Source organism: Callorhinus ursinus, unplaced genomic scaffold (genome assembly GCF_003265705.2).
Source record: "Callorhinus ursinus isolate GAN/ISIS: 27379988/994484 unplaced genomic scaffold, GSC_fseal_2.0 scaffold6, whole genome shotgun sequence".
In the NCBI taxonomy this organism is placed as follows: Eukaryota; Metazoa; Chordata; class Mammalia; order Carnivora; family Otariidae; genus Callorhinus; species Callorhinus ursinus.
In genome coordinates, this window is record NW_027397068.1 from 63,043,262 (window position 1) to 63,064,131 (window position 20,870).

General features: G+C 42.3%; 1 protein-coding gene and 1 pseudogene across 1 annotated transcript in view; both read left to right on the plus strand.

Moving 5' to 3' along the window:
* The window catches only part of SASH1 (SAM and SH3 domain containing 1), a 193,251-nt gene that overhangs the window by 104,066 nt on the left and 68,315 nt on the right, over positions 1–20,870 (plus strand). The window contains 5 exon segments of the mRNA XM_073894060.1: positions 3,917–3,957; positions 6,472–6,558; positions 8,714–8,767; positions 9,127–9,239; positions 15,698–15,799. Of these exon segments, the coding sequence (XP_073750161.1) occupies positions 3,917–3,957; positions 6,472–6,558; positions 8,714–8,767; positions 9,127–9,239; positions 15,698–15,799 (397 nt within the window).
* On the plus strand, positions 10,730–11,671 carry LOC112819412 (lanosterol 14-alpha demethylase pseudogene; annotated as a pseudogene).

Genomic DNA, 20,870 nt, shown 5'->3' on the forward strand with positions numbered 1-20,870 from the left:
AAACTCAAATTATTTGATGCTTACGTAGATTGGTCCAAAGTGCAGCAGAATGCTAATTACTGCATCCTAGTCAGTCCTAGTCATGGAAACCTGGAACCCTGTGCTGAAGCTCCCATCCCTTTTACCCTGTCGACAATGAGAGTGATGGATAGAGAGAGGCTGACAAACCTGCTTCCAGCCCAGCCATTCCCAGGCCTGCGGTGTCTGGCTGAAAGAAGGTGCTCTGAGGAGGCCTCTTTGGAACTCACTCCTGAGCATTAATTTCTTCCACCAGGAGATCAGTAAATGACCCTTTCCACCTGCTGCCATCCAAATTTGGAATTTGGTTACATCATTGATTTCTGCTCCTGCTGGATGAATTTTATAATCAGTCTCAAGGAGAAAGATGGCATTTCACATCACTGCTCTGCCGCCCGCCTCCTTTTGCAGGGACAATTCACCGCGTCCAAATTAAACTTTATACGATGTCGTTTTCCCCCTTTGCAAATTGATGAGTTGGGGAGCTGCACACTTAGGAAACACTGGCTTGCTGTTCTTTGGCCAGTATCTAGATTTTGAACTTGTGAAATGTTAAAAATAAATCCCCATTTGTCACCGCAGGATGACTAGAGGAGCTGTAGTGCCATCTGCTGGCCTCCTAGGGAAATGCAGTGCCATCACTAGTAGAAACACCTCTTACGTAATGAAAAGATCCCAAGTGCAAACCTGAGGATAAATTTTAAATATGTGTGATAATTTGAAGAAAGTAGATACAAGTTAAAAAAAATTGTAAGCAGGAAAATACATTTATGTTTTGGGATAACTATGTAATGGTGAGAATTTACCTTTTTATGCAGTGTGGGTTCTAGAGTATATTTATGGTAGAGGACATTCCCATTTGGCAAGAAGAATGAAAAATGCATTGGAAAATAGAGGTTAGCCTTTGAGTTCTTCAAGAATAGGATAGAGACAATTCTCTGTACGTTTTATCTGGAGAGGAAGAGTCCAGCGTCTGGTGGAAAGACAGCCGGGCTGCCAGTGCCTAGGGAGAGCTCCTTGTTTGGGCTCTAACCAGCTGGTGGAACCTTGGGTCACTCCTGTAACTTCTGGAGATCATTGTTCCCTATAAAATTGGGATTGGATTCAATGATGGGTAAAATTCCTTACAACTCAGTAACGTGGTATTATTCTAACGTGCAAAGGACTAAAGGAAAGTAATGTTTCTTTAAGCTATTTTCCCCATGAAAATTTTTCTTTTATTTATTTATTTTTATTTATTTATTTTTGCAAGAGAAAGCACAAGTTATGGGGGTGTGGGGGAGGGGAGAGGGAGCAGCAGACTCCCCACTGAGCAGGGAGCCCAATGTGGGCTCGATCCCAGGACCCTGAGATCATGACCTGAGCCGAAGGCAAACACTTAACTGACTGAGCCACCCAGGTGCCCCGAAAATACTTCTTTTGGAAAAAGTAAAAGTTCACATACGTATTTGTAGTTTATTACATAGTTAGGTAGTTGAGCAAGAGCTAGGGATATTTGATGTCTTTGGTCCTTAGCAATTAGGTCAAGAGTCTCCTAGTCCTTAGAGTGATTTTAAAAATAAATGTGGTGCTTCCTTTGCTGTAAGCAGGTAAGGCAGAAGCAGGGGCTGACTGCTGGAAAGTGGACTGATGCATATTACCATGACTTTGAGCTCAAAATGCAGCAGGATAAAATTTGGAAAAACAAAATTTAGGAGCTCAAACTTTAGCTCAAATATTCTTTCTTTTTTCTTTTCTTTTTTTTTTTTTTTTAAGATTTACTTATTTTCAAGTGAGAGAGTGCAGAGTGGGGAGGGGCAGGGGGAGAGGGACAAGCAGACTCCGCGCGGAGCTGAGAGCCCGATGAGGGGCTCGATCTCCTGACCCTGAGATCACCACCTGAGTCGAAGCCAGGAGTCGGTCGCTTAACCGACTATGCCACCCACGTGCCGCTCAAATATTATTTCTCTAGAAGGATTTTCTGCTTTAATCTCCAGCCAGCTAGCCAGCGCTCTGCCGGCCGCGCTCTGCCACTTTGCTGTGCCCGTACGTCTGTGGCCCTGAGCCCTTCACGCACAGCTCCTCCTGTTCCTCGTCCTTCTCTGCCCCCAGCCCTGCCTTCCCCTTCCTCCTGCTGTTGCTTCTCCTGCGCCCGTACTTCTTTACCCTTTGTTCACGTGTGTCGCCCTCCTTGCGTCGGGAGTCCCGTCTCTTTGTCATTGTCCCCCTACCTTACTCATGATAGCGTTCAGGACATTTTTGCTGCATGAATTAAGAACAGAAGTGGCTTTTTAAATAAGTCTATATTTAGTCATTTTCATTTTTGCGTGGCTCGGAGGGCAGAGAGGACATCCTGGGAGCTAAACCTTGGCAAGATTCGATAATAGGGTAGATTTTCCTTATATTTACTGTGTCCACAGCTAGTGGTATTGGGAAATCATGACTTCAGGTCTAGCTCTCGTCTTCAGCAACTGAGGTGCCTCCCCTGTTTCTAGTCTGAGCAACTCCTCTCTCCCCTCATTGACGATAGAGGTCTGTTAGATCTGTGCGTGGGTCAGCAACCATTCTCTTCTCTCAGACTTTGGCCGTGAAGGTGCTTGCAGGCCTGGGCCTTTGTGCTCAGCTGGCCCCCAGCAGTGAGCTGGCACCAGTCATCCTGCCCTGAAGGGAGATGGCTTCTCCCAGGTGGCTCTGCAGGACAGAAAGCCCCGTCCTGCTTTCTCTGGTCACCTTAAATCCTAGAGGTCCTTCTCACCTGTAAGGTGGGCAGCAAATCGCCATTTGCATGCTCTTCTTCTCTTCCTCCGATCACTTCAGTGTGACACGGTTCTGGCCTCCCAACCTCTGTCTCCCCATGCATTCTCCCATCAAGAATGCATTTTTGCCAGATGCCCCCTCCATCCTGGCAGGTGAATCTAGTGAAGATTCAGGTGTGAACCCCCTGAGGATCTGTGCTTCTGTCCCAATGCCAGTTCCTTCTTCCTGATTTTCCTTGTCAGCAAGTGGACACCAAACTTACCCTCTAGGCTTTGGACCCACGCAATGAAGGGCGCTTCCCCACCTCTCCTCTGACCTTTAGGAGAGAACCCGTTTGAACTTTGCTTTGGTTTCTTTCCTTCTTACGTTAAGTCGGTATCTGTCTATGTGTGTTCTAGAGAAACAATTAATTGGTGTTGGGTTGTGTTCATGTTTCAAGTTATTTGGTTGTGTCTGTATTTGTCACAAACTGGCAGCCATGGTAGGGTGGGGTGTGGGCCAAATTTGGTGCCCAGATACTCGTTGATTAACTTGGACGCATTTTTAAAAACATTGAATTATTTGCCATCACTTAAAAATGTGGAGCTGCTTTTTTGTTTTGGTTTGTTTTGTTTTTTAAAGCAGATTTCCTGGCTTCTCTTTGAACATAGGAGGATCTAGCAAGGCAGATCGCGTGCCTGTGAATTGTCAGCAACCATCTGCTCTCTGTTCGGAGCATCCGATTGCCTACCTTTCTCCTGCAGCTGACCACGGCACTCACCCACTGGCCGAAGTGGCTGGTGTTTGTGGGGCCGGGTCTCTAGTGGTATTACTGTCTGCTTTCTCTTTCCCACTTACAACAAGAGACTTCTCAGTGGTGGTAACAACATGTGGTTAATAGTTCACAGAAGTGGATCATCTGGTGATCCTCTAGTGAAATCCATTCCCTTCATTTAATAGAGGTCTTACCCTGGAGTGAGTCTTCAGTAAATATTGACAAAGGGTTCTTGAGTCTGTTTCTAGAAAGGTAGCAGCTGGCTAGATAAGACTAGCGGTACCGTATCAGAATCTCCCCAGCTCAACTAAGTGGTGGTGATGCTGGGGCAGCCGAGTTGGGAGGGTTTTCAGTCCTCGTTCAAAGGTGAGGCTCCCTCGTAATCAGACATGTTTTTTTCTTTTCTAGGAACACTCTTCCTAAGTCGAACTCAGAAGACGGCTGTGTAGGTCAGTATTCCTTTTCTTGGTTTAACGGCTTAAAATTATTTTAATACTTTATAGAACACAGAAACTGTGAAAAAACAAAAACCACAAAGAATCTTTGCACCCAGAAAGAAACACTGTTAAGATTTTGATACATCTCTTTCCTCTCTTTGCCCCTGCCTGTATTTATGTGGGTTTTCTTTTAAACATAATTGGCGTCATACTGTACATTTTATTTTATATATTGTTTTCAATTGAATATGTCCTGAGCATTTGCCCACATTGATTAAATGTTCTTTTTTTTTTTAAGATTTTATTATTATTACTATTTTTTTTTTGACAGAGAGAGACACAGCGAGAGAGGGAACACAAGCACGGGGAGTGGGAGAGGGAGAAGCAGGCTTCCCGTGGAGCAGGGAGCCCGATGTGGGACTTGATCCCAGGACCCTGGGACCATGACCTGAGCCGAAGGCAGCTGCCCAACGACTGAGCCACCCAGGCACCCCAGCGATTAAATATTCTTTATAGTAAAATTTTTAAGTCTGTATATATTCCATCATATGGGATGGGCCACAATTTAATCAACTGTCTCTTCTTTGCTGGACATTTAAGTTGTCTCTGATTTTTGCTCTCAGAGAATTGATGGTATCCTAAAAATCTTTGAGCCTATCCCTGATCATGTCCTTAGGATAAATCCTTTGATTTGGAACTTTTGAATCAGAGACTATGTACAATTAAGGTGTTACATATTTTATATTTCCTTGATTATAAAACCCACTCATGATTTTGTAATCTCTTTTCTGTTTGGGTCAGAGCAAGTCCAACAAGAGTTGTCGTGATTAGGAGCACAAGCGCTTAGATTAGGTTTGGAGTTAGGTTTGAATCAGGACTCTTCGAACTCAGTGGTTATGGCCTTGGGCAAATCACTTGCCTCTTGAAGCATCAGTTTTCTCGTCCACTAAATGGGAACAATAATACATTCTGTTCATTGCACGTATTAAGTGAGATAAACCATTAGATAGCAAGGTGCCTGGGTATGGTAAGTGCTCAGTAGATGTTAGCTCTTACTGATTTTTCAATTTGCACCTCCATTTCGGAAACATTAAAATAGGGGAAGGGGAAGGGAGTATAGCCTTCAGTAAAAGAAATACGTTCTAATCCCGAATTGCCTGAGAGAAAGGCTGAGTGAGTGATAACCCTGCTTCTGCTCTCACCTTCCGTGCTAATATTTGCTGCAGCGTTTAGCCAGAAAGCAGCGGGTGCCCGCATGCTGCCGGCCAAGATTCGGGGTATACAGGAAGTCTCCACATAGCGGGCATGGGCTTCGTTCCAGAGCGCCAGGCTCGTCAGCACTGAAATGGGGGCATCTTGTGTTGACACGTGGAGCCTTCTCGAGTCCGGGAGCCCCGTGCACAGGGGTTTCCACGCGTCTGTGCTGCATTGCCTGGCACCACCAGTCTAGACTGTGGAAACCAGCAGCGGGTTACTCCACTGGGCCCTGCTTCCCGTGGCCGCGGAGCAGCCAGACACACCGAGTGGTGACAGTGACGAAGCTGGTGCTTTGCGTGTGCCCCGTCCGCCTGAGACCTGCTGCTTTGTTTCATCTCTAAGTACGGGGCCTCTCCCGTCTTTCACGTGCTCTTTCCCTTTTGCGTTTTAAAGGGCATCGTAGATCAGCGAGGATCAGAACCCTAGCAAACGCTGCAGATGTGCAGCTGCGGTAGTGAGATGGTTTTCACCTGCAGACAAGTGAAACTGTCCCCCAAACAGTCCGGGGGGCGGGGGGGGGAGGGAGGAGGGGGCTCAGTTGGGAGCTGTCACAGCAGGCCAGCGGGCTGCTGTTCTCGCGTCGTACCCTGGGTAAGCTGCAGGTAGTTGGGCAGCAAGTAGCCTGAATGCCAGAGAGGTGTGAGCCCCCTTTCCCCACCCTGCCTACGCCGTAGCTGCCCGCCGCCGCCCCCCCCCCCCGAGCAAACTCGACGCCACAGAGAAACAGTGCGGGTCAACCCATTGGGCTCCCGGAGCCGGCTCTGTCGACGGGCAAGTACAGCCAGGTCATCCAGCCCTTCTGTCGTCCTCCTTAAATCTGGAACAGAAATAAATCGAGGGGAGATCGACAACAGGGATAACGACAAAACAAAGTTAACTTCTTAAAGTAACCCATTTGTGGTTTCGTTGGAGTAATTGTGGCCGAGACCAGAGGGGGAGACTCCACCGCAAGACAAGACAGGGCAGAATTAGACATACTAGTTAAACAACATCAAAGTGAATGCTCGAATGTGTGTTTTGCTTGCCTTTTTGATGTTTCTTTATTTCTCATCTTAACCCCACTGCACCATTACTTGCTGCTAGGAAATTTGCATTTCCTTTAAACAACTTTTTAGGCATTTCCAAGTCTTTCACAAATCTAAAGAGAAAAACTGTCTTTTTGTGAAATCAAAGTATTCTTATAAGCTTTGAATTATAAAGAAGTGGCTACTTTTGTTATTAATGAATTTATTGCTTGTGCCTTTTTTTCCCCTCCTTTCGTTTTTAAAGGAAAAGGAGACTGGAAGAAGAAAAATAAGTATTTCTGGCAGAACTTCCGAAAGAACCAGAAAGGAATAATGAGACAGACTTCAAAAGGTACTGTACCACAGCTGGTGGACAGTAGGTCCTTTTAGCTCCCAAATGTTGAGAAGCCTGTGCCCACTAATCTAACTGGAGGCCGCCAGTTAGAAACACTCGTTGCCCGGGCCCACAAAGATTTCGACTTTTCTGACATTCCTTTCATGACTTTTAAGACTTCATCCCAGTGAGTTGTTTTTATTTTGTTTTGTTTTGTTTTAATCAAAACAGATTGAGAGTTGGCAGGTTCTTCCTGTTCATAGATCTGACGGCAAAGACCAAATCTTGCGTTTTCTCTGTCATACCAACCTCAGGAAGATCTTTCCTTGCCAAGATCTATCCCAAAAGGGTCCAGAAAGTCATAGCGTTTGTTAGTTTTGGACCCATCCCCCTGTCCTGCCACTTGGGGCCTTTGCAATCTTCTGAGCTTTCGCTGCATTTCTGTGGCAGGCCAGTTTCGGGGTTGTTGCCCCTGGAAACTCTGTCTCCTGGTCTGACATCATGGGAATGTGCCCAGGCCGCTTTGTGGAGGGAGCCCTGCCCGCCTCTCGGCTGTGTCTTTGTTGTTGTTTATATAGTAAGTAAATATGTCATCCCTCTGAGGCCCAGTTGTGTAATTTATGTTTCCCCCGTATTCAGAGAGGAAGCAGACACAACGCTACTTCTCGATCCCAGCCCAGCCCAATGAGGTTATCATGAGATGAACATTTTTAGTGGCTCACCAGCGACTGTTTTCGTTTACAAAATCATAGTGTCCTACCCTGTTCAGAACGCTTCTCCAGTTACTCGTACGCACGGAAATGGGACATGGAGACAAGGAGAGCACGTCCAGCAGTCACACACCTGCGACCCCGGCCACATTCACTGGGGTTAATTGCTGGTGTAAGGTTATGGTTCTTAAACATTCCCAGTTTTTCCTTCTGGTACACACCCAAGATCACTTGCGATTCAGAGTAAACCTCGGATCCTAAGCAAGTCGTATTTAGAAAGAAAGGGAAGGAAAAAGAGAGAGAAAGGGACGCAGGGATAGAGGGGGGAAGCCAACAGTTTACCGGCTCATGTGGATTTTTAAAAAAAAATCCAGCCAGCTCCCCGTCGCTTCCCTCCACCCTCGGAGGTGACGCAGATAGTAAAATGAATCAAACCAGCAGGCTTGTCCCCTCACCCAGCACACACTATTATTCTTCCCGGACAAGTAGATGAGTGGCGAAGGGAACTTGAGTGGTATTTCTGAACTGATTGATTACAAAATAGAAATGAGATAGAGAAACATGGGAACATAAATTCCAGGGTCGGCCCTGATTGCAGTGGGTTCCTACAGGTCTGCAGTCAGACTTTCTTCCTGGTCCTCTCCACCAAGGGCAAATTTAGCAGTGGCCAAGCATCCCAGTGACATCGAAGCTGGTAAAGTATGTGTGAGAAAGATAGGGCAGGGGAAGGAAGAGGAACCAGAATGTGGGTTTATTCCCAGCCTGTGCATTACCGCCCACTTCCACTGACCTATCCTTCCTTACACGCTAACCAAAGGCACACAAGCTAATGTGGCTCATGTATATTACAGATATCGGTAATCTGTTTGCTTTGCAGGAAAGCACTTTCGAAAGATCCTAATTAGGGGGATTCTCTTTGCCTCAGCAGTTCTGGCTGCCTTTAGTTTTGTTTTGTTTCCATTTTAGAGGGAAGGGGGTGAGGGCAGAGGGAGAGAGAGAATACCAAGCAGGCTCCACGCACAGTGCAGGGCCTGATGTGGGGCTCAATCTCACGAGGGGGCTGAGATCATGACCCGAGCCGAAATCAAGAGTCGGATGCTTAACTGCCTGAGCCACCCAGGCGCCCCGGGCTGCCTTCAGTTTCGAGGGGGAAATTGAGTTCCCCTCACAGTCTGGATACATATTTATGACAAGACTTTCAGATATATACATATTTATGATGAGACTTTACTATATATATTACATAATATATAAATGAACTCAAAATGCTTCATCCTTGTGATTTTGTTTGCGCCTGTCCTCTGAGGAACGGCAGTTAAACAGCTTCGTAGGAATCTAGGATCTCGCCAGGCGGCAGGTCTTGTTCTGCCGCTGACTCTGTGACCTTAAAGCTCTATGTTACGAAAAAGGGGTCCCTCCCACTCCTCTCAAAAAGATTTTCTTCTTGTTCATATTTGAAATAGAAGGACACAGAGGACCATCAGCCGACGGAGCCTTGGAATGCTTGTCTGCTCTAGGTGGGTCTTTTCAATCAGGTCTCTGCCCCACCTCTTACTCTGAACTTCCTGTCGGCTTTCTTCCAAAACCCTTCCACTAAGCCCTCCATCACAAAGGCTCTGGTCATTTTGAAGAATTTGTTTCTATGGTAACATGCATACGTCCTCAGAGCCTGTTTCTCAATAAGATGGGCTCCTTGGCTTCCTCGAAAGCAGCCCATTACTCTCTGCTCCTGTTGTTGCTCCATCAGCAACGTGCAATGCCAGCCAATGCCCTTGAACTATCTCCTTCTCCAGTCCTGACCAGTGACCTTGCAGGACTCAGCATGCTGTTTTATCTTCCTTTCGTTTCATTCGTGTCTTTTGTCTTCACTCTCTAGGAGAAGATGTGGGCTATGTTGCAAGCGAGATAACAATGAGTGATGAGGAACGGATTCAGCTGATGATGATGGTCAAGGAGAAGATGATCACCATTGAGGAAGCGCTTGCGAGGGTAAGAGTGCAGATACTTGGTTTACGTTTGTGAGCATTTGACCCGCTTACGTGGAAAAATGGGGGGTTGCTATAAAGGGAATGTTTGTGTGCCCCCCAGCCCCAATCCATGTATTAAATTCTAATGCTCAGTGCGGTGTTATTGAGAGGTAAGGCCTTTGGAGGTGCTTAGGTTCTAAGGGGGGGAGCCCTCGTGAGTGGAATGAGTGAGCTTACAAAAGAGGCCCCTGAGAGCTCCCACACCCCTTCCGCCATGTGAGGACTCATGACAAGAAGACAGCAGTCTGTGAACCAGGAAGCACGTCCTCACCCCACACTAAATCTGCCAGCTCCTTGATCTTGGACTTCCCAGCCTCCAGAACTGTGAGGAATTTCTGTTGTTTATAAGTCATCCGGTCTATGGTAATTTGTTATAGCAGCTCTAGTGGACTAAAGCAGGGGCCTCAAGAGTACAGGAATGTGTTATTTAAAGTAGTATTTTGATGATACTTTGATGGTCATCAAGTACTTATGTTATCAGATAAAATACTAATTCCATTCTCTTGGCTTAATACAAGCATTCCATGTGAATTTTAAATTTCTGTATTCAGTGACTACACACCTGAATGAGTGGCAAATATTTTTGAGCTGTGGACCACTTTAATGAGAAAAGTGAGTCTCTGAATGCCATTACAAAATACACAAGCTTTGAAAAAAGAGTGACAAGAATATAACAATGATAAAAAATTATTAAATAAAAAAACAAAGTAAAACTTAATATAGTACAACCATTGTAAACATCAGTTGTATAAGATGCTGTCACAGAATAAACTTTCAATAATTTAGAAGTTAAGCTTTAGGCATACCTTAAAATTTTGCTTACTTTTCTTTCTAAGTAGGTATTAATTAGTGTGTCATATTTTTTGCTCTGAGCTAAATTAAGCACTAAAAGAAGCCTAATTAATCCTTAGGGTACTGGTGTAGCATTTATGATAGAGAGATAGCAATTATTAAGAGGTTTCCTGCTTGGTTGTTGCCCAACAAACTGACTGATGGATTCTTGGGTTTCCACTTAGAATAGTTGGTTTGGTACTGTGTAGACAGTCATAAATTAGGCAGGTTTAGAAACGAATGAAAACTTTTAAGTCACTAAGGAATCATTGAATGAGTTATGACTTTGCCATTAAGTAGAATCTTAAAGATATGAAACCTTGAAACCGTGACGAGCACGTTCAATTTAGAAACAAATGAAAACTTTAAGTGACTAAGGAATTATTCATTGAATGAGTTATGACTTTACCATTAAGTAGACTCTTTAAAGATCTGAAACCTTGAAACTGTGACAAGCACGTTCAATTTAGTTTCCTATACCTGACTCTAAACCTCAATAGTTTAAAAAACAAAAAGTTTCACGTATTGTTGAGACAGCCTTGGGGGGAATAAAGCACTTGAAGGGAGAGGGAGATGGGATGGGGGTTTAGGTGGAGGCCTGAGGGCCAAGGCCACCTCCAGATGCCCATCTGCCGGCTTCTCTTGGTTTGTCGATTTGAAGGAATGGAGGTGATCTTGGCCCACAGTGTCCCTGGTGGACCAAAGTACTACTGGACTAGGGATGGAACAGGTGACAGGTGGCGACCTCCTGTCCTTGCTGCTGATCCACCTTCACCCCCAACCTGGTCTACTGGGAGGAGAGTTGCATGTGATGTACCTAATCCAGTTTTCGTGGAGCAGAAGAAAATATGAGAAGTGGCCTTAACATAGTGTTAGGTAGTGCACTTCTATAATTAAAAAGAATGGAGCATTTTCAAAGCTGGGGAGAAAAAAATTAGTTTGAAGCTCCTTCGGAGTTGATGATTTTAACAGCTAGCTATTTATATGGAAAGGAAATCGGAAGTTGACTGGATGAGAAGGTAGCACAGCTGTGTGTGGATTTGGGTGGAGGCTTTAGCAATGCAGTCTGTCTGTTCCCGGGGTGGGGTGGGGGCTGCCCTGCCTAGTTTCAGGACAGAGCTCAACAAGAGATCAAGAATATTTTCTGTTAAGACAATCCGGAAACACAGATTGAAGAACAAAATTGATGACATTCTCTAAACTCTCCTAGATTCTGCACTCAGTGATGGGTGTCCTTTGACAGATGGTGAAGTAGCAGGGAAGTCTCTTGGCCTGCTCTTGGCAGGGCAGCCTACAGCCTCAGCTGCTAGTGCCTGGATGGGCTGCTTCTTTGGCCAGAGACAAAACACTTCATGAAAAATGTTATTTAGAGCAGAAAATAGTCTTTGGAAAGGATCTGCCTCTTTTATGACCAGCTCAAGGATCTAAATTTACTTGATCATTATTTTAAAAAACCACAACAAAACAAAAACCTTAAGACTTGGGCCTCCTATAATGACCATGATGAGAATGTCCTTCAGGACCTCAGGTGTATGTTTCTCCTGCTGTCAATCAGTTACTTAAAGCCCCATGGGTAGAACATCTCCTCTTGACAGGGCAACCCAGTATCAGGAGAGAAATTTGCCTGTGTGTTGTTTGGAGCTGGGAGTATCCCCAGTATATCTTTGTATTGGGGGAAATTTTGTCTAATGTCAAACAAAGACAGTTTTGTCCACTATGCTTTATTTATATGCATTTGATCTCATTGATGGATATTTTCCCCCTGGGAAGTATGCAGGGTGATTCACACACCTGAAAACCCAGTTATTGATAGAAACAGAGATCAAAATGAAGAAGGCTCCAAGGAATTAATATGTGAAACACAACCATAAGCTGCAAAAAAACCATTTGAAGAGAATGAACTTTATGAAACACCTCTGTATTTCTGTATTTTTCTTGGTGTAATTGAAAAAGACAGCAGCTTAAAGAAAAGAAAAGCAGCTTAACTTACTATTTTTATATTTTATTAACTGAATAGTTTCATCAAATCTAATGCATTTCAAACATTTTCTAATAGTTTTATGATGGATACTTACTACGTGTGCTTTAAGGAAGTCAAGCTTATTAGTAAAAAAAATTGTTTAGGGGGTCTAGGTAATTGACATATTCTATGTAACACAATTTCCCGGTGGTAGTTTTAAGAGCGTGCATAGCTCTTGGCACATAAGTTCAGGGTACTTAGATTTGGGGCTAGTTCTGCAAGGATTGGAAGCCTATGAGATACCTGGAAGCCACAGGGTATTCATTTATCTGGGTGATTTTTGTGGTGTGTGAGTGAGGATGGGTGAGTAGGGAATAAATGTAGTTTTAAAGCTTTGGCTAAAAGAACACTAGTGTTTTGGTATGATGGTGCTCAGCAGTGATGGAGCTATGTTGTAGAAAAATATGTCCTTTGACATTTTAACTGGAAGCACTATCTCTAGGAAATTGAGGGAGATCTATGACAATGATTTGATAATCATATTTCCTAAAATATAATTATGAATACAAAAGACTACTCATGTTAATTTGATCTAATTACTAAATATTACATATTTATCCATCTGATAAATATGTGTCTCATTCCATAAGGTCATACCTGTGTAAAAGTCCAAAATAAAGTCATTGGGGTTTTTTTGTTTGTTTGTTTGTTTGAAAAGTACTTGTTTGTCACTGACTTGACTGCCGCTAAGTAAGAGAAGAGAGCAGGAGAGCCAGAGGGAAAAGCTGGACAGAGATGCAGTTTCAGGAGAAATCTAGCCTTAGGCTGATCCCATAGGGAGTGGGGAGCTCTGGAAGGTGAATTGCACTGTAGAGTTGTCCTGCCAGAGAAAAGGAGACTTAAAGCTGATTGGGGAGGAGGAGGCAGCCTTCTAGGCATCTCTGGGAAACAACTCCTGTCAGCCATGGAAAGTTCCCTAGAGCAGGGTGTAGATGTGAGCCCAAATGCACAGTAACTGAGAACTTGGTGAACAGTTTTGTGAACAGAGTCTGGGCATCTGGTATACCAGAGTGCATGATTAGGAACTGGGAACCTATATATATTATTATTTTCCTTGCAGCAGCTACTGTACATCAATCACAGAGAATTGGACAACTAGAGAGGCTCATGGAGAGAGTCCATAGGAGAACAATGAAATGATTGTAGTTTTTTTTTTTAAATAGGTCCCATGGGTGAAAATTGGAAAGGATTTATCTCAGAGAAGAAACAGAAAAGAACTTAATCACTATCTTCAAGTATATGAAGGATTATTAGACAACATGTCTTCAGGATGTACTGAACAGTGTTTTGTTTTATTTTGTTTTACTCTCTACTGAGGACAAAATAAAAGGAAATGAATTAAACTTGCAGCTGGAGGGGATTTAGATTAGATATAATACACAAGTTCTTCTCTCATAGAAATGGGAACATTTTAGGATCTCCTCAAAGGTTTTTAAAATAGAGTAAGCATTAACCTACTAAAGATGGCCATTCCTCTAGGAATCATGTCCTGGACTTCAAGTATGAGAAAACTATGAGACCAAAGAAAATAGGATGTGAAAGGAGTATTTCCTCGCGCACACACACACATGCACACACACACACACACACACACACACACACTTTAAAACTTCTGTCATTGTTTTAAAGCTGTACATTTGCTTCAAAAGATCTAAGTTCTTAAATGAAATCATCAATTGTCTTTCTTCTATGAAATTATATTTAAGTCAAAACTTCTTTGGGAGCAAAGTAGAATATAAAATGTAGTTACATAAATAAATAACCAGGTTGCATTTTTCCCCTGTAAAATGCACTTCAAATTCTTTGTAGAGATCCTGTTTTATAACTTGAAAACATAGCACTTTAAAATTAGAAAATTTAAAAAGGTAAATTTGGGTAGAGTGCAAATTTGAATCTCTCTCTTAGACCCCAGAGTCGATGAAGGACAGGGACGGATAGAGGAAGAAAAATATTCAATCTGTTATGATTGATTAGTTAGGAATTTGTTTTGTTTTCATTAAAGATGAAGCTCATTTAGTGGCTTCTCGAAGTTGAGCCTAAGGTAGAATATAAAAGTATGGCAGAGACTTGGAGAAAACAAACGATAACCCTTTCAGCCGGCAGCTATTCCAGTCATGCAGGGAGAATGTAGCATTTCAGAAACCAGTACATTTGGAAGGAAAGAGCATTCTAATACCTAACTTAAATATGCCATAAAGATAAGAGCAATATTAATGCCCCTAATGTACCAGAAAGATTAAAGTGGTATTAGCAAATAGCAAAAGTTCAAACACCTGGAGTTGATGTGAACTTTGAGCTCTCTTTTATCGGAAACCGCAAGGCTGGTGATAACACTGTGCTCGTAATGAGTCTGTTGCATTGGTACAGGGTGCTAAGAGTTTTGTTGCATTATCTTATGTAATTCTGGTAATAGTTCTGTGAGATAGTTTATTGTCACACCCATTTTCCGGCTAGAGGAACTGAGGCACAGAGGAGTTAAGTAATTTGCCCAAGGGTTCACATTTGATACTTGGTTCTGCAGCCAAGTTTTAACCCATTAATCAATGCTGTCTGCTTCCCCACGTCTGCCTCCTGTCACAAGTGTGCGCAGAAAAGAATTTCATGGTAGAAGTGATACTTTGCAAAGTTGCTTTTCCCTAGAGGGATGTTGTCAACATGGTGGCTTTGCCACGTCCACGTAGTTCCAGTGGTTGAGGACAGTCCTGACATCTTCTCCTGGGCTGTTAGGTCAGATCATTTCTGTTTTTTGGTGTCTCAATTTATGGAACATGATTTCATCAGTGTCTAAAATTCATATCAAAAAACTACTTTCTAATAGAATTTTAATATAGTGGCAACTTAACTGTATTGTGTTGCAGAGTTAAATTTCTATGTGTTTTTTGAAAACATGCTTAGAACTTCTCACGTTTGCCATTCTAAAAGACCTTTCTGTTCACTTAAATTTGCCAATTTCCTCTAATGTTTCATTTGTCTTTCTATTTCAGAAAGTAGAAACCGAGTTTCTAAACCCAAACTGTAGATGGCTCTGAACATATTCTAGATAGCTTGTTATTTTCCTCTCCTCCACAAGGGTCCGAAATAAAGCCCATAATGTTTGTTAGGTGATAACACGGAACTGGTAACTTCAAGCAGTCTAGAAAGAGAAAAGCAAGTGCTCTTAGAAAATCAGTTTCAGGCTTCCGCCTCTGTTTCACCAAAATGTCCGTAGTGTCCACCACATTGTGTCTTTCACAAAGAGAGGTAATTCAGAGGCCAAACTACAGACAATTTCTGTTTCTGAACTTACAGTTGAACTGAGAAAGATGAGTTTTGAGGCTGGAGGATCTTGGAGGGGAAAATCAAGGTTCTTTTTAGAACACAGAATACAAAGAATCCATTGTGTCTGTCAGTTTGATGTAGATGAAAACTCACGGGGCAGGGCGCCCATCTTCCTCTCAGTTTGGTGAACCTTGTCTTTGTCTGGCACTGAGTCCCTAGCGGTGGCTAGGTGAAGAAGGTGCCCAGAGCATTCTCTCTGACAGCTCTGGCCATTATTTCCATGTCAATCTTTGCATGTTCTCTTGTTGTAGCTCAAGGAGTATGAGGCCCAGCACCGGCAGTCAGCGGCCTTGGACCCTGCCGACTGGCCAGACGGTTCTTACCCAACATTTGATGGCTCGTCAAACTGCAATGTAAGTTTACTGTCTCTGAGCATCTTGACTGCTTCTGCTACAAAGTAGATTTTAGCCAACTTCTGCCTTTGGACTTCTTTCCCCAACTACCAGCTCCCACCGGGATCTGAAAAGAAGGGTCTCTTCTGACACATTACTCAGTTTTCTTGACGGACTTTCTGCAGTCAAAATAGTGCTATTCATTCTGTGTTATTTTTTAATTGTGGTAAATCATATGTAACTTAAAATTTAATGTTACAGGCATTTTTAAGTTCAATTAATATTCAATTCAGTGGCATTAAGCACATTCACATTGTTGTGCCATCATCACCAAAATCCACTTCCAGAACTTTCTCAGCATCCAAAACAGAAATTCTGTAACCATTAAACAGTAACTCCCCTTCCCTAATTTTCGGGAAACCACCATTCTACTTTCTAGCTCTATGAAATTTGACTATTCTGGGTCCTTTAGGTACATGGAATCGTACAGTATTTGTCCTTCTGTGTCTGGTTTATTTCATGTAGCATAATGTTTTCAAGGTTCATCCACATTGCAGCATATGCCAGAACTTCATTCCTTTTTTAAGGATGAATAATAGTCTACCGTATGGATGTACCACATTGCATCCATTTATCTGTTATTTGACACTTGGGTGTTTCTACCTTTCAGCTGTTGTGAACAGTACAGTACTGCGGTGAACATCGGTATATGAATATCTGTTCAAGTCCTTGCTTTCAATTCTTTTCAGTATGTATCTAGGAGTAGAATTTCTAGATCACATATTAATTATATGTTTATTTTCAGAGGAGCCACTATACAGTTTTCCAGTATGGCTGCATCATTGTACATTCCTGACAGCAATGTGTGAAGGTTCCAGTTTTTCTACTTCTCACCAACACTTGTAATTTCCCCCTTTTTTGTTAATAGCCATCCTAATGGGTGTAAAATGGTGTCTCGTTGTGACTTTGATTTGCATTTCTCTAACGACTAATAAGAATATATATAGTCCTTAAAGAATGTCCAAGTTCTTTGCTCATTCTTGAATTGGGTTGTTTTATTGTTGGTTGTTGAGTTGTAGGAGTTCTTTGTATATTCTGGCTGCTAATCCCTTATCAGATGCATGATTTATAAATAGTTTCTTTTTTTTTTTTTTAAAGATTTTATTTATTAGAGAGAGAGAGTGAGAGAGAACATGAGAGGGGAGAGAGTCAGAGGGAGAAGCAGACTCCCCACTGAGCAGGGAGCCCGATGTGGGACTCGATCCTAGGACTCCAGGATCATGACCTGAGCTGAAGGCAGTTGCTTAACCAACTGAGCCACCCAGGTGCCCCTATAAATAGTTTCTTTCATTCTAGGGTTGCCTTTTCACTTTTTGATAATGTCTTTTGATGCATAAAAGTTTTTTAAGTTTGAAATCCAGTTTGCATTTGCTTTTGTTACTTGTGCTTTTGGTGTCATATCCAAGAAATCATTGCCAAATCCAATATCATGAAGATTTTCTCCTGTTTTCTTTTAAGGGTTTTAAAGTTTCAGCTCTTAAGTTTAGGTCTTTGACCCATTTTAAGTTTATGTTTATATATGATATAATGTACGGGTCCAACTTCATTATTTTGCAGATAGATACCCAGTTTTCCCAGAACCAATTGTTGAAAAGACTGTTCTTTCCTCAATGACTGGTCTTGGCTTCCTTTTCAAAAATTAATTGACCATATATGTTAGATTTTATTTCTGGGCCCTCTTCTTTTATTCCATTAACTTATATGTCTGTCCTTTGTAGATAGTATACTCTTTTGATTAATGTAGCTTTGTAGTAAGTTTTGAAATCAAGACATGTGAGCCCTCTAACTTCGTTCTTCTTTTTCAGATTGTTTTAGCTACTCAGGTCCCTTGAGATTTCATGTGAATTTTAAGATGGGTTTTTCTATTTCTGCAAAAGATGCCATGAGATTTTGATAGGGATTGCAGTGGGTCTGTAGTTGGGTAGTGTTGTCATCTTAATAATACGAAGTTTTTCCAATCCATGTACATAGGGTATCTTTGCATTTCTTTATGTCTTCTTTAATTTCTTTCAGCAATGTTTTGTAATTTTCAGTGTATATGTCATACTGCCTTAGTTAAGTTTATTTCCAAGTATTTGATCATTTTTTTTGATGCTGTTGTAAATGAAAGTGTTTTCTTATTTCCTTTTTACACATTGTTCATTGCTAGGGTATAGAAATGGAACTGATTGTTGATTTTATGTCCTGCAACTTTGCTGAATTTGTTTCTTATCTCTAACAGTTTTTGTGTGGTAGAATCTTTAGGGTTTTCTCCATAGAAGATCGTGTCATGTGTGAACAGAGACGGTTTTACTTCTTTTCCAGTTTGCATGACTTTTATTATTCATGCTATTTTAATGTGACCAAACAGCACTTCCTAGGAGTTCCACAGGGATCATGGGAATTAGAGTTGAGAGTTTCAAGCAGATATTTTGTGATGCCATCATCCAGCTTCATGGAGTGAGAATGGAGGGAGTTACCCTTTTTCACTTATTATGTAGTTGTTTTGTTAGGTTCTTTCTTCCTTAAAATCTGGAAGCAACTCTACCTCCATATCGTTAGCTTCTTGTCCATGCTCTGTGCAGGTAGTCATCTCTCCAGAACACACCTCTTTTCTTTCAGTCTCCTGTTTCCGAAAAGCCTGATGGTTTTCCAGTTCTGTAAGATAAATTCCAAACATTTTGGCAAGGGTCTTGAGTCTTGACTTTAATCAATATCTCCGCTCTCCTCTGCCCCGCCCTGCCCCTAATAGCCTCCACTCCATCCACACTGGACCCTGCCTGGGTTACTGAACCCACTTGTATTTTCACACACTCTGCTTTAATTCATGCAATTTCCTCTACTTAAGATATCTTCCTCCAGGTTTTTCCAGGTAAAATTCTTTTTTTTTTTTTTTTCAAATTTTTTTATTGTTATGTTAATCACCATATATTACATCATTAGTTTTTGATGCAGTGTTCCATGATTGATTGTTTGTTCATAACACCCAGTGCTCCATGCAGAACGTGCCCTCTTTAATACTCATCACCAGGCTGACCCATCCCCCCACCCCCCTCCCCTCTAGAACCCTCAGTTTGTTTTTCAGAGTCCATCATCTCTCATGGTTCGTCTCCCCCTCTGACATACTCCCCTTTTCTTCCTCTCCTGTTATCTTCTTCTTTTCCTTTTTTCTTAAAATATGTTGCGTTATTTGTTTCAGAAGTACAGATCTGTGATTCAACAGTCTTGCACAATTCACAGCGCTCACCGTAGCACATACCCTCCCCAAAGTCTATCACCCAGCCATCCCATCCCTCCCACCCCCAACCACTCCAGTAACACTCAGTTTGTTTCCTGAGATTAAGAATTCCTCATATCAGTGAGGTCATGTGATACATGTCTTTCTCTGATTGACTTATTTCACTCAGCATAACACCCTCCAGTTCCATCCACGTCGTTGCAAATGGCAAGATCTCATTCCTTTTGATGGCTGCATAATATTCCATTGTGTATATATACCACAACTTCTTTATCCATTCATCTGTCGATGGGCATCTTGGCTCTTTCCACAGTTTGGCTATTGTGGACATTGCTGCTATAAACATTGGGGTACACGTACCCCTTCGGGTCCCTACATTTGTATCTTTGGGGTAAATACCCAGTAGTGCAATTGCTGGATCGAACGGTAGCTCTAATTTCAACTGTTTGAGGAACCTCCATACTGTTTTCCAGAGGGGTTGCACCAGCTTGCATTCCCACCAACAGTGTAGGAGGGTTCCCCTTTCTCCACAACCCCGCCAACATCTGTCGTTCCCTGACTTGTTAATTTTAGCCATTCTGACGGGTGTGAGGTGGTATCTCATTGAGGTTTTGATTTGGATTTCCCTGATGCCGAGTGATGTTGAGCACTTTTTCATGTGCCTGTTGGCCATTTGGATGTCTTCTTTGGAGAAATGTCTGTTCATGTCTTCTGCCCATTTCTTGATTGGATTATTTGTTCTTTGGGTGTTGAGTTTGATAAGTTCTTTATAGATTTTGGATACTAGCCCTTTATCTGATATGTCGTTTGCAAATATTTTCTCCCATTCTGTCGGTTGTCTTTTGGTTTTGTGGACTGTTTCTTTTGCTGTGCAAAAGCTTTTTATCTTGATGAAATCCCAATAGTTCATTTTTGCCCTGGCTTCCCGTGCCTTTGGCGATGTTTCTAGGAAGAAGTTGCTGCGGCTAAGGTCGAAAAGGTTGCTACCTGTGTTCTCCTTTAGGATTTGGATGGACTCCTGTCTCACGTTTAGGTCTTTCAACCATTTGGAGTCTATTTTTGTGTGTGGTGTAAGGAAATGGTCCAGTTTCATTCTTCTGCATGTGGCTGTCCAATTTTCCCAACACCATTTGTTGAAGAGACTGTCTTTTTGCCATTGGACATTCTTTCCTGCTTTGTCAAAAATAAGTTGACCATAGAGTTGAGGGTCCATTTCTGGGCTCTCGATTCTGTTCCATTGATCTATGTGTCTGTTTTTGTGCCAGTACCATACTGTCTTGATGATGACAGCTTTGTAATAGAGCTGGAAGTCCGGAATTGTGATGCCGCCAGCTTTGCTTTTCTTTTTCAGTATTCCTCTGGCTATTCGGGGTCTCTTCTGGTTCCATACAAATTTTAGGATTATTTGTTCCATTTCTTTGAAAAAAGTGGATGGTATTTTGATGGGGATTGCATTGAATGTGTAGATTGCTCTAGGTAGCATTGACATCTTCACAATGTTGATTCTCCCAATCCATGAGCATGGAACGTTTTTCCATTTCTTTGTGTCTTCTTCAATTTCTTTCATGAGTATTTTATAGTTTTCTGAGTACAGATCCTTTGCCTCTTTGGTTAGATTTATTCCTAGGTATCTAATGGTTTTGGGTGCAATTGTAAATGGGATAGACTCCTTGATTTGTCTCTCTTCTGTCTTGTTGTTGGTGTATAGGAATGCCACTGATTTCTGTGCATTGATTTTATATCCTGCTACTTTACTGAATTCCTGTATGAGTTCTAGCAGTTTTGGGGTGGAGTCTTTTGGGTTTTCCACGTACA